At 41.6% G+C, this 14335-nt stretch overlaps 1 protein-coding gene across 1 annotated transcript; it reads left to right on the top strand.

The window, feature by feature from the left end:
- The first annotated feature begins 1527 nt into the window (after nt 1–1527).
- On the top strand, nt 1528–12637 carry LOC118365600 (uncharacterized). Its single transcript, XM_035747945.2, has 5 exons — nt 1528–1827; nt 2708–2799; nt 5786–5884; nt 7258–7428; nt 8676–12637. The coding sequence occupies exons 1-5, from the start codon at nt 1755–1757 to the stop codon at nt 8868–8870; spliced, it is 630 nt and encodes a 209-aa protein (XP_035603838.2). The 5' UTR covers nt 1528–1754; the 3' UTR covers nt 8871–12637.
- The last annotated feature ends 1698 nt before the right edge of the window (nt 12638–14335 follow it).

Genomic DNA, 14335 nt, shown 5'->3' with positions numbered 1-14335 from the left:
AGGCACAGATCTGAGGAAGGGTACCAAAAACATTCTGCAGCATTGAAGGTCCCCAAGAACACAGTGGCCTCCATCATTCTTAAATGGAAAAAGTTTGGAACCACTAAGACTCTTCCTAGAGCTGGCCGCCCAGCCAAACTGAGCAATAGGGGGAGACGGGCCTTGGTCAGGGAGGTGAGGTACTCCAGAGAGCTCAGGACCTCAGACTGTGGGCAAAGGTTCACCTTCCAACAGGACAACGACCCGAAGCACACAGCCAAGACAACACAGGAGTGGCTTCGGGACAAGTCTCTCAATGTCCTTGAGTGGCCCAGCCAGAGCCCGGACTTGAACCTGATTGAACATCTCTGGAGAGACCTGAAAATAGCTGTGCAGCAACACTCCCCATCCACTCGGACAGAGCTTGAGAGAAGAATGGGAGAAATTCCCCAAATACAGGTGTGCCAAGCTTGTAGCGTCATACCCAAGAAGACTCGAGGCTGTAATTGCTGCCAAAGGTGCTTCAACAAAGTACTGAGTAAAGGGTCTGAATACTTATGTGAGGATTGACGCTGGAGACGAATAAACAACAGACATGAAACAGAACAGGAACAGCGTCTGGACAGGGGAAAAATAACGACATCAATGCTGACACGGGGATCGGACCGAGGAACAAACAGATATGGGAGGGGCAATCAACAAGGTAATGGAGTCCAGGTGAGTCCAATGAGTGCTGATGCGCGTGATGGTGACAGGTGTGCGTAATGATGGTGTGACAACTTATGTAAATGTAATATTTTGTTTTAATTTTTTTTAAATAAATTAGCTAACATTTCTAATAACCTGTTTTTGCTTTGTCATTTTGGGGTATTATGTGTAAATTGATGAGGGGGGAAACTATTTAATATATTTTAGAATAAGGCTGTGGAAAAAGTCCAAGGGGTCTGAATACTTTCCGAAGGAACTGTACATGTAGCAGAGATGCGTTTTGGACTCCACCAACAGGCTGTTCCCTCTCATTGCACACTATCCCATCACAGGCATCTCCAAGGTAAACTGTGACTACAACGCTGGAATGTGATGTCCTCCTGGCTGATTTGGACCCTAATATTGGGATTCCCAACCAAGAGAACTATTTAGGCTTCTTACTTTGTACACTTTGAGTTATTGTAAAGCGTGATGTTGTGTGAACGTAGTCAATAAGTTACATTTAATCAAATACATAAACTATTTGCTTTAGTGTGTTATAGTCTGGTTGATGGTTAAACCTATCTAGTATGTCATGAAGAATACAAACTAGTGCATTTCTGAATGATTGATCGAGTAAAGTTGGATTTAGCCTATGATCTGTCAAGAAAATGCAACAGAAAAACCTTTATTACTTTGTCTCAACATTATGAAAAAATGCTTCGGTGTGCTGCTATGAGTTCAGTGGCTACTTAATTAACCCGTTTCAGCCAAGTTGCCTCCTTGGCGACTGCGCGCGCGTGTCTATCAACATCGTACAAGGACTGTTTGTTGTCCGGTGCCCGGCGACGTCACGGAATTTGGGAGCGCGACAGTGCGCCCTAGGACTCAAATACTGTGGCATGTTTACCGACGTGAGTTTTCCTGATCCGACTCTTGTTTGGAGCTCGTCTCTCTTGCATTGGAATAGTACAAGAGATAAGAAAAATAATCAGAATCTATGATCTCGGTCCCTTTGATGAAAACAGTCCCATTTTACCCTCTTGACTTCATGATTCAATTGGGTATAGACAGTCTATTCGCCAGAGATGTCCACCGCTGCAACTCCAACCAACCCCTCTCAGTTAACATCGGATCAACTCACGGTCATTGTGGCAGCATGTAAGTAAAATTTTAATCTCTCAAAATGTCAAATATTCCATGAAACTGATGGTGGCATTTGAGCATAGATCAGAATCAGATATAATATTATGCATATTTTTGTAATTAACCCATCTGTTATGATAAACAGGCCTATTGGCATGTCACTTTTGCCTTTAACATTAATAACAGTTGTATGTGTTCATTCATTTTCTTTGGACAAAGCACAACTATTGTAAAGTTGTAGAAAACTGCAACAGTGTAGCCTATGTGGACCACTGACCTATGCTATAGATCTGGATGGGGAGTCTGATGCCTCAGCAGGTTGTTCACACCAGTGATGATCCTTTTACCTCATCAAATCACTGCTGTGGTGGTGTGATAAGGAATATGTTGAATACACTGTTCGCCAGCTGCTATTTGCCGACCACGTTAGATATGAAGCTTTCTATTTCTAGAACCTATCTGTATTATCTTGAAGCTACTAGTGTTCCTCTTGGACTTGTTTTGTATCCGAAGATGAATTACATGGTTGACTTCACATTTATATTTGATAGTAAATGAATTTGAAGTGTGGAAAATCGACTGCGACTAACATTATGATTGCCAATTATCCCTGTCCACAGATTGAAAAACATATTGTGAATAGCGTTCCATTAAATAGTCTACACAGTATGTCCACACAGCGTTTCAACTTAATTACCTGTGACCTGAGCAGGAAAAGCTCTGTCCCCTAGCAACAGCATATTACAGTGTTCTGAACACTATAGTAAATATTACTTTACATTAATTAGACTGGGGCATTACGTAATGTACCTTTTGTACAAGTGCGTGTCCATTATCATTTTGATGCATTGTTAACAGCGGGTGATGAGTTTTCTCTTCTCCTCTCCTTTACTAGTTTCAGGTCTGGTGTTCTTTGTGGTGATCGTGGTGCTGCTGTCCATATACCGGAAAGAACCTCACTGCTGCAAGGACACCCATGGAGACATGGTAAGGACCTTGAGCTCACTCACTATATTTTATTGAAAGATACAATTAATGAGAACGTGTCACTTGTAAACAAACCAAAAATTAAAGTTAGGCACAGATACAGATTAGATGTGACTGAGGCCAAATGTACCATGCAAAGTAAATGTAGCGCCATTAAGAGTTGGCACGTTTAATTTGCATGGCTATGGGAACAGGCCCAGAATAAACTTGATATGATCACTGTAAAACCATGCATTTGCATTTCATGGAATTAACAATGCTCTGGCTATGAACTTCGGCTTCCATAACTATCCCTGAGTGCCAAAGGAATCATGAGTCATAGTGTGTGGCGAGGCAGCATTGACAAATGCTATTGATACTTGCGCCAATCTTGTGATGTGTCAACACCACTACAATGAGAATATTACAACAGATTGTTTAGCTAAACATTTGACACAAAACATGTTGAATGAAAACATATGAATGGCTAACACAGGGCGGAGGAAAATCTGATCTTGACTGCAAACAAGCATATCCTGCACAGCCTACTGGCAAATCTCACCCAGAAACTGGATACAATATTCAGTGTTCCCCTGAGTGAGGAACACAAACACTAGCACAGAGGAGGAGTCTTCAGTATCATTGTTGACCTCCTTTCCTCTCCCTCCCAGAGAATAGAACTTAGTAGACAGTGTCTTATATGAAGGCAGTATCTTATATGAATGGTACCATGATGGATGCCCAAAGTATGGAGGTTCATACATATTTAACAACTTCAAACTATGACCAATATTCAAGTCCCTAACCTGGTACAGGAAATAGGGAACAGGAAGTATAAACTCTCCATGGAGGTCAGTTTTCAGTTTCTGCCCATCCTCCATGTTTCCTCTTCCTGACCTGCGTCCCTGGGGTAGGGTTAATATGTTATCTCTGGAGAACAGGGATACTACTCATACCTTCCAACTCGTTCCCTTTCTCAGACAGACAGGAAACACCAACATCTCCTTTGTCTCTGCTATGTTTGGCTCTGGCCTGAACAGATTAGAGAAAAGTTTTGCTGTCTCTTGTCAGGAATAGACAGGCTTGTCCTCTTGTACATGTCAGCTAGAATAACCCACACATGACACATCAGACAACATTGCTCGTCACTATTTCCTAACATATTGTCAGTGTGGGGAGTGGAGTCTAGTCTATATAGTAAACAGTGGGTGACAGGGTGTAAACATGGAAAGATCTTGGTGGGTATGGAGATGACCTCTGGGATCTGTACTGGGTGAAAGAATACACAGCTAGCTGGCGGTGTGAGCAAAGTAAAAAATCAAGTTTCCTGACGATTTAAGTTGTTTTTATATAGAAACAGATTTGTTGAAATCAGTTTGTTGTTTTTGGTGTCCCTGTTATGTCGTTTACACATTCCCTGAAATCCTATCCAGTCACCCATACAGTCATAGTGACTGGTTAACTGAGGCATGTTGCAGAAGAGGGTGGTTTTGTTACAAGATCATTACAAGGACACCAACCTGAAGGCAAGCCAGATTTCGAGGGAGGCTCACATGGAAAAAAGCCTCTATTATTGTTTTCTATGGAACGTTTACGTTCCTCTATATGTGTTGTTGCCACATACCTTTCCCTGCTTCAGTTTGCTCCATGAATAATGGCCAGACCCTCCTGTGGGTGTTGGGGACAATGGCTCTCCTTCAGGTCGCGGCACTGAAAAAGGCACACTGCCGATGGGGTCCTCCCCCCACTTCAGCTCTGATTTTACACGGTTGTGCCTTTTCACACTGGGTGAATCAGAGGCAGTAAACAAAAGGACATCTCCCTTTTTTATCCTGAAGACTTTTTTTCCCCCCTTGAATGTGAAAACTAGCGAGGGTAAGTGACCTCTGACATCAATTTTTCTGTGGCGTCTCTCTCTGTCACATGCTGGAGGGGTGGTGACAAAGGTCAAACTGCATCACTGGGAACGTGAGTGATGTCCCCGTTCGGGCAGACATCAAAACTGGCCCTGATGTTTTGAAGGTGACCATTTTGTCAATATGAACAAGCCTGCTTCCCTATGCGTGATTCACAGTGGAGAAATTGTCCTATGTAAATTGCTACAACCGTTCTCCTACTCATCACGCATCCTCATTTATTTAATTTAACTAGGCAAGTCAGTTAAGAACAAATTATTATTTACAGTGACGACCAAACCCTAACCCGGACGACGCTGGGCCAATTGGGACTCCCAAGCACGGCCGGTTGTGATGCTGGATTGAACTCTGTCAGGCAAAAAAAAATCCTTTGTTGTAATGCTGTGTAATGTCGTCCAAAGTAACTATGGGGGCCATAATGTGTATTTGAGCATGCTTGTTGAGAGGAACCTGCTACAGTTACAAGGGAAAAGAGAGATGCTGAAAAGGTCACACTGTGTGGTTTCTTGCTAGGGACCCTGGTGACACAGTAGGACACTGTATTGTCCCCAATACAAAGAGACTAATTTAAGCCCAGGCAAATCACCTAGTTTTCCAGCAGGGCTTTTGAAGAATTCCAGCACCTCATACAGTGTGAGCCTGCCTAATCTTGTTTGAAATGGGTGGGACTGGGAGGAGGCACGGAAATCAAAGGGTGGTCATCTTATAGGCTAGATCATTTATGGTATTGCTAAAACAGTCAGGACCAAAACGAATGAAACAAGGCATGACAATTGCTCAATGAGGCTGAAATTGGGGAATGCCTTCCTAATTGGGACGTTGGGCTAGCCTTGTAATTACCAGGCTGATTACCACTGCGTTATCAAAACAGAATGTAAGCTCGCAAGACTTTCGGAATGTTGTACAAGGTTAACGTTGAGCAGATTGTCGACATTCAGTCTCTATTTTAATTAGATTCTCGTTGAATCTCAAATTTAAATGTAGGGTTGTTAGAAGTTGTTCAGTCATCTCTGTAGTAAATGTGCTAATGGAGGGTTCATCATACTATAGTCTAACTCACATTAATCACTGTTCCCTCTGTCCTCCTGCAGGATGCCCCTCCTCAGTACTACAGCAGCAGACAGACACTGGTGGGAAACCCCTGTCTGGAACAGACTCATGACATCATACACGACAACACACACTCACAGGTAAGAAGGCCCAGCACTGGGTGGGTCAATACGTTATCAGTCAATACGTTGTCAAACCCAGTGATACCTGTGTGTGTGTGGGGGGGGGGGTGCTATCCAAAGTTGCTGTAATCATAAATGCATTCATATTTGAATGGTCGTCAATCATCATTAAGTAGCTTATACCTGCACCGGGATTATTAAGCGCACAGATTGATCCAAGGCAATGTGCAACGAGCAGACAAGTCAGAACCATGGAGAAAGAATTAGGCCTAGGCTACACCTTGCTCTTTAGTCAGACAGTAAATGAAATAACATCAATCATGCAAGATCAGGTGGACTGCAGTCTACAACATAAGCAGCAAACACATCCACATCAATTTGATAGGCTATTGCTCTCTATAGTCAAAGCACAAGGAACTGAATCCCATGTGTCTACTACTGTGCTATAGTTCAACCTAATTATGTAATATAGAATAGACTACTTTTGCTTTCATATGCCATTTAAAAACAAGTTACAGGGGAGAACATTATAGTAAACCTACTCACCAAGCAGATGTGTCGTGTGATGGGGTAAAAGATCATTCATGCGTAATCATGCAATGTAAAATTGTAAATACATTTTGAAAAGTCCAACAAACAGGCAGAACCTAATCTGAACTAACATCTATATTTATTGTCGAAAATAAGAAATTATACGGTTTATATCCCTGAATAAATTATCTTTCAACTTAAAATTGAGCTCATGAGATCCTGCTCACATTGTCACTCTTTTTAAATAGTAACCATTCCAGTCATGAGATGTGCATCTCACTTCGCACTTGCAATTCTTTGCTTTTCAAAAATATTATTTTCTATTTATTTTGTTATATATTCCATAATATTTTACTTATAAAACAGAGGTGTCTTGACTGTGATAAGGGCACAGGAATACAAAAGTGTATTTTCTACTAAATTAACAAACAAGGCTATGCCAATGCAATTTCATATAGCCATAATCACCAGCAGCTAACCAGCAGCGCAGCGCCAGTCTCAGGCCAGGGGGCCCCTCAAGGGGGTATAGCGACACACTGCTTTATAAAATAAGCAATACCAGCTCAGACCAATTCCAAGATTGAATCAAATCATATTATACAGTATATCATATTATATATACATTTGTCATGTTTTATAGTGTTAAATAATATTTATTTTATTTGTTTTTTGGTACAATGTTTTTCTTGTGCTGTGTGTAGATAGGTTTATTGCTCTGATGTGTATAGTCAGCAGTGATGCACTGACAAGGATTCTCCATGACCAAACAGACACCAGCAGTATCTTCCATCAAAGTGTTTGTGACATCTCTCTAACTGTTCCATTGTGTTCCCCGGCTGTCTGCTTCTTCTCTCCATCAGTCAGGGCAGCTGTTCCTTATCGGCATGCCCTCCAGCTACCGCCTGCCCTCCCTGGAGGCGCCCCTCCCCAGGCTGCCCTCCTACGAGAGTGTCAGGAAGAAGGACCGCCAGAGACAGATACACATGATGATCGCTGACCGTTTCGGCCTCAACGGCGCCATGCTGACTGAGGTAAGATACCGGGGGGTGGATGGGTAGCATTAAGTGGCATGTGTCCTCATAAGTATTGAACGCTGCCTGAAAGTGTAGGTTATTGAACGTTACCAAAGTCAATCTTTAGTCCATTATTAAAGAGCCTCACATATATAATCTGTTGTTTACTCCTAAGTGCAGTGACCTATAAAATAGATTTTTGTTCATTATGAATGTGCTGTCACAGGATAACTGGAGCTTGTTCTAAGATGAAACACTATTCAGAACGCCGTAAATAGGAGCCCTATCATCTCATCTTCTGCTGTAGTGATGCACAGACTGCGCATTCCCAGGTTGTACCGTGTTGATCTTTCGCCGGGGCTTTGACTTGCGTAATGCTCGAGCAAACAAGGTAATGAGAAAAAGGCAAATCAAACATAATTAAAGCTTGTGTCCTCAGTGTAAACAGTGGCAGAGAATGCAGCTTTGTGCTTTTTTCCTCCTTTACTCGTCTTTTTTGCCCCTCTTTTTCTTTAGTAAACGTCCCAGTGAATACGTGCCCTCCCATCAGTCCCCCATCCTGTCACCGGTAGCTCAAAGTGGCCCCTGTCAGACTTTAGAGGGGTTCTGATGGCCCATAATTGCTCTGTATGTGCTGTGGCCCATAGGGGCTGGAGTGAAACTTTGTTGCGTTTTACGTGTGTGGTGTTTTTATAGGCGTGCAGGGCTGTCCTTGCCGCCTGCGGGGCCCCAAGCAATTAAAAGATAAGGGGTTAGTCAGGGAGTGAGGAGCTGGCTGATGACGGAGATAGGCTCTGTACTGGAGGAGTGATACTAAAGGCAGCCTGGGTGCTGCCAACCTAATCTGTCATGTAAACGCTAACATGATGCCATTAGGTTTGATGTTAGAGATCATGTATCAGCCAATACACGCTAGGAAACACTTACACCTGGGAAATGGAGCATGTAACCTTAGATGGGATGTATTTTTAGAGGGTCATTGGTTATTTTGTTGTGTGTGTGGAATATATAGCGTTTAACATATTCAGTACGTTTTATAGCCTCTCAATTATGAGTGTTAACATTTATTTATTTATTTAACCTTTATTTTAGGAGGGTGACTCATTCTAAGTGGCTCACTTTGCCACAAAGTATAGCTTGATATGATGAGCCGCGACACACACAAAGCCGCGACACACACAAATCAAGCCATCCACTCACCCATTACCCACCTACCTTAGGTTCTAAAGCAGTGTTAACCAAAGCTTACTATTTCTCTCCCACAGCCCCCTCCAACGTATGAGGAGAGCACCCGCCACTCCATTGAAGTGCCCTTTGACATTCTGGGGTCTGTAATAGACGCCCCTCATCCCCAGAACATTTCCCCTCCGCACCCTGGCACAGACTTTACCACTCAGTCAGAAGTAACCACTCAGTGCCCATCCACTCAGGATGCCAACAGTGCCACCCTACCAGTCTGAATCCTCAGACTCGCTACTGACACACGATGACAAGGACAACTGGAGTATTGATGCTTTTTATCCACCTTGATGTGCCAAACTGGTCAGAGGATAACAGACAGGGGAAATGCACACATTCTCAATAGGTTGAATCAGATCCAGCAGCCAATGGGTTGACTGTACTGTAGGAACATCCTGCAGTGACAGTATGCTGGAAGATAGTGACCAAAGATGGTGAAATTCTACATTGCGGGTTACTCCATACTGACAAACTTGAATGTCTAAACACCTCTTGTCAGTTGTGATTTTAAACTGGAGCCTAAATAAGATTGGTGAACTGGCAAGACTTGGATTACCATTCTTCAGTGAAAAGGGAAACTGTCCTGTAGATGACCAATACCATGACTATATATGTCTGAGGTGGCAGGTTCTAATGCCAAAGGTAGAAAGGTAGAAAGACACTCCATGACAAATGTGCTGCTGAAAAACAAAGACTATTTTGCTGTGAACAGAAAAAGCACCAAAAAGGGAAGAACGATCTTTCGATTTAAAATAAATGTTTCTCATATTTTCTACATTTAATCATGGTAACCCCTTTTGATCATTTTATGGATTAAAGCAATCTGGATTATTGTTTTTTTGGGGAACTGTGTTGTAGCAAGTCCTTTTCTGAGTAAAATCACTCTCCTCTTTTAGTGCAATGTACGAGCCAAAAACGTATAAGCGTGAGATGTAAAATGCTCATATGTCCTACCCTGCTGAGCTTGGGTTGTACAGCTGAGCCAGCTACAACCTGTGTGTTAGTCTTGCAACCTGTGAAGAGTGAGTCAACAACACCAAACCTGTGTTGGTTCTGGTAACGGGTCTTAAATGCCCAATGCAGCCGTTTTTATATCAAATCATTTATGGGTAACAATAATGTACCTTACTGTGATGGTTTTCTATTCAAATGATCAAAATTGTTTTTTGTTGCTTTTAAGCTTTTTAAGCGTTAAACGTTTTAACAAGCAAGATTTGTGGTCCGAGTGGGGAGGAGAAAAGGGAAAACTAGTTGTTATTGTTAGAGAGGTTTGGAACTCTTTGTTATTAATCTATTAACTAATTTACCACCTGGTGATGTCACCAGGCATGGTGAAACTTCACCATGCAAACCCTGCTGTTTAGAAGGTCCTATGTAGAATGTATTTTCAACCAGGAAATAATACTGATCAAATCTTGTTAGTTTCATCAGCTGTTGTACAATATGATGCAAAACACAGAAAACTTAATTTTGACTGCACAGGGCCTTTAAGATACAATTCAGCATTGGGATTGTGGGAAGTGTTAACTAAGTAGCTAGCTTTGTTTATTCAAGACCTCTGTGAACAGTGAATGAGAATAGCTGTGTAAAAAGCTTTTTTTGTTTTGGTTAACTGGGCTGCCTGTCTTAACAGTCCCTGCACAAGCTTGAGAAGAAACCAGTATGAATGACAAGAAAAAGTATGTAATATTTCCCTCACATCATGTCTGAAACAAAAGTATGAGGTTTCAGCAGCCGTTAGCAAGTAGAGACAAGTCTACTCAAAAAACAGCAATTGGGAAATACTTGTACAAGTGTAAGAGTGAGAATTGGAGTTGATGATCATTTATAGACCTGTCTGTCACGTAAACTAATTGAGATGGTGGTGGCTTCTAGATAAAGACATGTTTAACACAGCGCCTGTGTGCTGTCTCTGTCTGGCCTTAATGTCCACTAGTTTCCTTTTCACCTCATTTAACACATGATTTACTTAACAAAAGGCACATCTCAATAGGTGGTCCAGGTACAGTGCCTTGCGAAAGTATTCGGCCCCCTTGAACTTTGCGACCTTTTGCCACATTTCAGGCTTCAAACATAAAGATATAAAACTGTATTTTTTTGTGAAGAATCAACAACAAGTGGGACACAATCATGAAGTGGAACGACATTTATTGGATATTTCAAACTTTTTTAACAAATCAAAAACGGAAAAATTGGGTGTGCAAAATTATTCAGCCCCTTTACTTTCAGTGCAGCAAACTCTCTCCAGAAGTTCAGTGAGGATCTCTGAATGATCCAATGTTGACCTAAATTACTAATGATGATAAATACAATCCACCTGTGTGTAATCAAGTCTCCGTATAAATGCACCTGCACTGTGATAGTCTCAGAGGTCCGTTAAAAGCGCAGATAGCATCATGAAGAACAAGGAACACACCAGGCAGGTCCGAGATACTGTTGTGAAGAAGAGTGGCAAGAAGAAAGCCATTTCTTAAAGATATCCATAAAAAGTGTCATTTAAAGTTTGCCACAAGCCACCTGGGAGACACACCAAACATGTGGAAGAAGGTGCTCTGGTCAGATGAAACCAAAATTGAACTTTTTGGCAACAATGCAAAATGTTATGTTTGGCGTAAAAGCAACACAGCTCATCACCCTGAACACACCATCCCCACTGTCAAACATGGTGGTGGCAGCATCATGGTTTGGGCCTGCTTTTCTTCAGCAGGGACAGGGAAGATGGTTAAAATTGATGGGAAGATGGATGGAGCCAAATACAGGACCATTCTGGAAGAAAACCTGATGGAGTCTGCAAAAGACCTGAGACTGGGACGGAGCTTTGTCTTCCAACAAGACAATGATCCAAAACATAAAGCAAAATCTACAATGGAATGGTTCAAAAATAAACATATCCAGGTGTTAGAATGGCCAAGTCAAAGTCCAGACCTGAATCCAATCGAGAATCTGTGGAAAGAACTGAAAACTGCTGTTCACAAATGCTCTCCATCCAACCTCACTGAGCTCGAGCTGTTTTGCAAGGAGGAATGGGAAAACATTTCAGTCTCTCGATGTGCAAAACTGATAGAGACATACCCCAAGCGACTTACAGCTGTAATCGCAGCAAAAGGTGGCGCTACAAAGTATTAACTTAAGGGTGCTGAATAATTTTGCACACCCAATTTTTCAGTTTTTGATTTGTTAAAAAAGTTTGAAATATCCAATAAATGTCGTTCCACTTCATGATTGTGTCCCACTTGTTGTTGATTCTTCACAAAAAAATACAGTTTTATATCTTTATGTTTGAAGCCTGAAATGTGGCAAAAGGTCGCAAAGTTCAAGGGGGCCGAATACTTTCGCAAGGCACTGTATGACATGACATGGAACAAGCAGGGGAAGAGGCAGGTGGTACTTTCCTCTTTTGTTCTCTATTGTTCCTCAAACAAGGAGGAGTCTGATGACATCACATCTGACCATCTCCTTGTATTTGATTTATTTAACCTTTATTCAACTTGGCAGTTAAGAACAGTGGGTTAACTGCCTTGTTCAGGGGCAGAACAACAGATTTTTACCTTGTCAGCTCGGGGATTCGATCTAGCAACCTTTCGGTTACTGGCCCAATGCTCTAACTACTAGGCTCCCTGCCGCCCTTAACCTGCCACTCCAAAATCCTTGAAGTTAACTTAAAGTTTGTGGTTGTCTCAAATACACTATTTTGCTCAAAACATATTTTTTTGAACCCTTTAGTGTATGTATTTATACTTGGGATATTTGAACAGGAAAAGTAAAATCACTGGAGGACGTCTAACTTTCACTTTCCGAACCCTCTAAACTGCCCTTTACTTTGGTGGGAGCAGTGTTTTTGTGCATTTTGAATGACCCTGGAACCTAACGATTATACAAGTGAATTAATGACCTGTAAGTTTACTTTGAGCCCACCACCAAGTTATGTCTGACCTGTACACACACATTGAACATATGTATGTAAATAATAAACTGTTATTAAATCAAATTGTATTAGCCACATTCGCCGAATACAACACTAGACCTTACAGTGAAATGCTTACTTACGAGCCCCTAACCAACAATGCAGTTGGATATATGGATAAGATTACGGATAAGAAATAAAAGTAACAAGTAATTCAAGAGCAACAGTAAAATAACAATAGAGAGACTATATACAGGGGGGGTAATCTATATTTTCTTAATCATGTAAATTGTTACTTGCAAAAAAGTCATAATGACAGTCTAAGGAAGAAAATGGATGCATCTGTTTCTGTATTAATGAACATATGTTACCTCTGTGCCTTGTCAAAGTTCTTCTCCATCCATTGTCACTCAAAAGCTTGACCTCTGACATCTGGTGGCCAGCTATAGAATTGCAGTCTTGAAGATTACACCATTTTAACTGAAAACTGAACCAACCCACCCCATACTTTTGAGACAATACTCTCACATAAACAAAATGTCACAGTCAGTAATATATTTAACTCATTAGATGAAGTGTCCACAAGGGTTCCATTGTCCTGCTGTTGGGTGTCTAATGAGAGAGCGAGAGAGAGAGAGAGAGAGAGAGAGAGAGAGAGAGAGAGAGAGAGAGAGAGAGAGAGAGAGAGAGAGAGAGAGAGAGAGAGAGAGAGAGAGAGAGAGAGAGAGAGAGAGAGAGAGAGAGAAAGAGAGAGAGAGAGAGAACAAACAGGGGAACTCAGAGGTCATTAAGCTCCTCACAGTTGGGCAGCACAGCTGGAAACAGCCTAGGGGCAGAATGAGAAGACACTACAGGATGAACAACTTCCATCACTGTCTTCTGGTTGACAGACACAAAGTGCAACTGTTTGGTAATCCCCTTGAGCTCTTGTCGTAAAAGATGAGCCCCATATAGTTAATGAGGTCTTATGGTCGTTTGATCCCTTAAAATACAGAACACAAAAAGAGGTGACATGGGGTGCTCTCTTCATCATTGACATCTCAACAGCTATTTAAGCATACAGATTTGGCATTTAAAGGATTAGCACATGCTATATTGAAAGACAGGCTTTGTTAAATTTACAATTACTTTCTGATAACCCTTCAGATTTCAATGAAGGAAAGCAAATAGCAGTGGATTTTTTCTTCAATAAACGTCCTAATCTTCGTAGCCCTTTACACTCGTACCTGTGTATGGATTGAAAATGACAGATTTGGGCACTAATAAGTGCCTAAATTGGAATGCAGTTACTGTACAGTATCATGCTATACATGACATCAGAGCTCTGGCTCTGAACTTCACAGTGCTGTATGGGTATTGACTGACAGCTGTTCTGAACTTGAGCACCACGCGTGACAGAGGTTTCCTCAATCACTCCCAGTAATTGGGCAACCTTTGCAAATATTTTGTTGTCTGAGTGAGGGAAATGCTGTAAATGAAGATGAATCAATGTATTCTGAAAGACGAGATGTTGAGGAATATAATACATACAGCTTTGATGTCATATGAGCAACACAAACATCCATGAGACCAAATGTGATCATCACATTTCCAAATCGTAAAACTCATGTCATATACAGTGTCAGTGTTTATGATCACTATGTTTGATGTACAGTTACCAGATGACATGGCATCATACCCTGTTTGTTTTTTTTAACAGAAAGAGACGATCTGTTTATTGGGAAGAATATTTGCTGCAGTACACACACACCTGAATGCACTCATTACTATTTTCTGTGCGCA

The sequence above is a fragment of the Oncorhynchus keta genome, chromosome 32 (assembly GCF_023373465.1).
Source record: "Oncorhynchus keta strain PuntledgeMale-10-30-2019 chromosome 32, Oket_V2, whole genome shotgun sequence".
NCBI lineage: Eukaryota > Metazoa > Chordata > Actinopteri > Salmoniformes > Salmonidae > Oncorhynchus > Oncorhynchus keta.
Note: the sequence above shows the minus strand (reverse complement) of the source record. Positions and strands in the feature narration are given on the sequence as shown.

Bases quoted from the DNA above. Each gene is read 5' to 3' on its own strand.
- LOC118365600 (XM_035747945.2), top strand. From the start codon at position 1,755: ATGTCCACCGCTGCAACTCCAACCAACCCCTCTCAGTTAACATCGGAT. The intron at 1,828-2,707 runs GTAAGTAAAATT...CTCCTTTACTAG, and splicing joins CACGGTCATTGTGGCAGCAT to TTTCAGGTCTGGTGTTCTTT. The intron at 7,429-8,675 runs GTAAGATACCGG...TCTCTCCCACAG, and splicing joins ACGGCGCCATGCTGACTGAG to CCCCCTCCAACGTATGAGGA.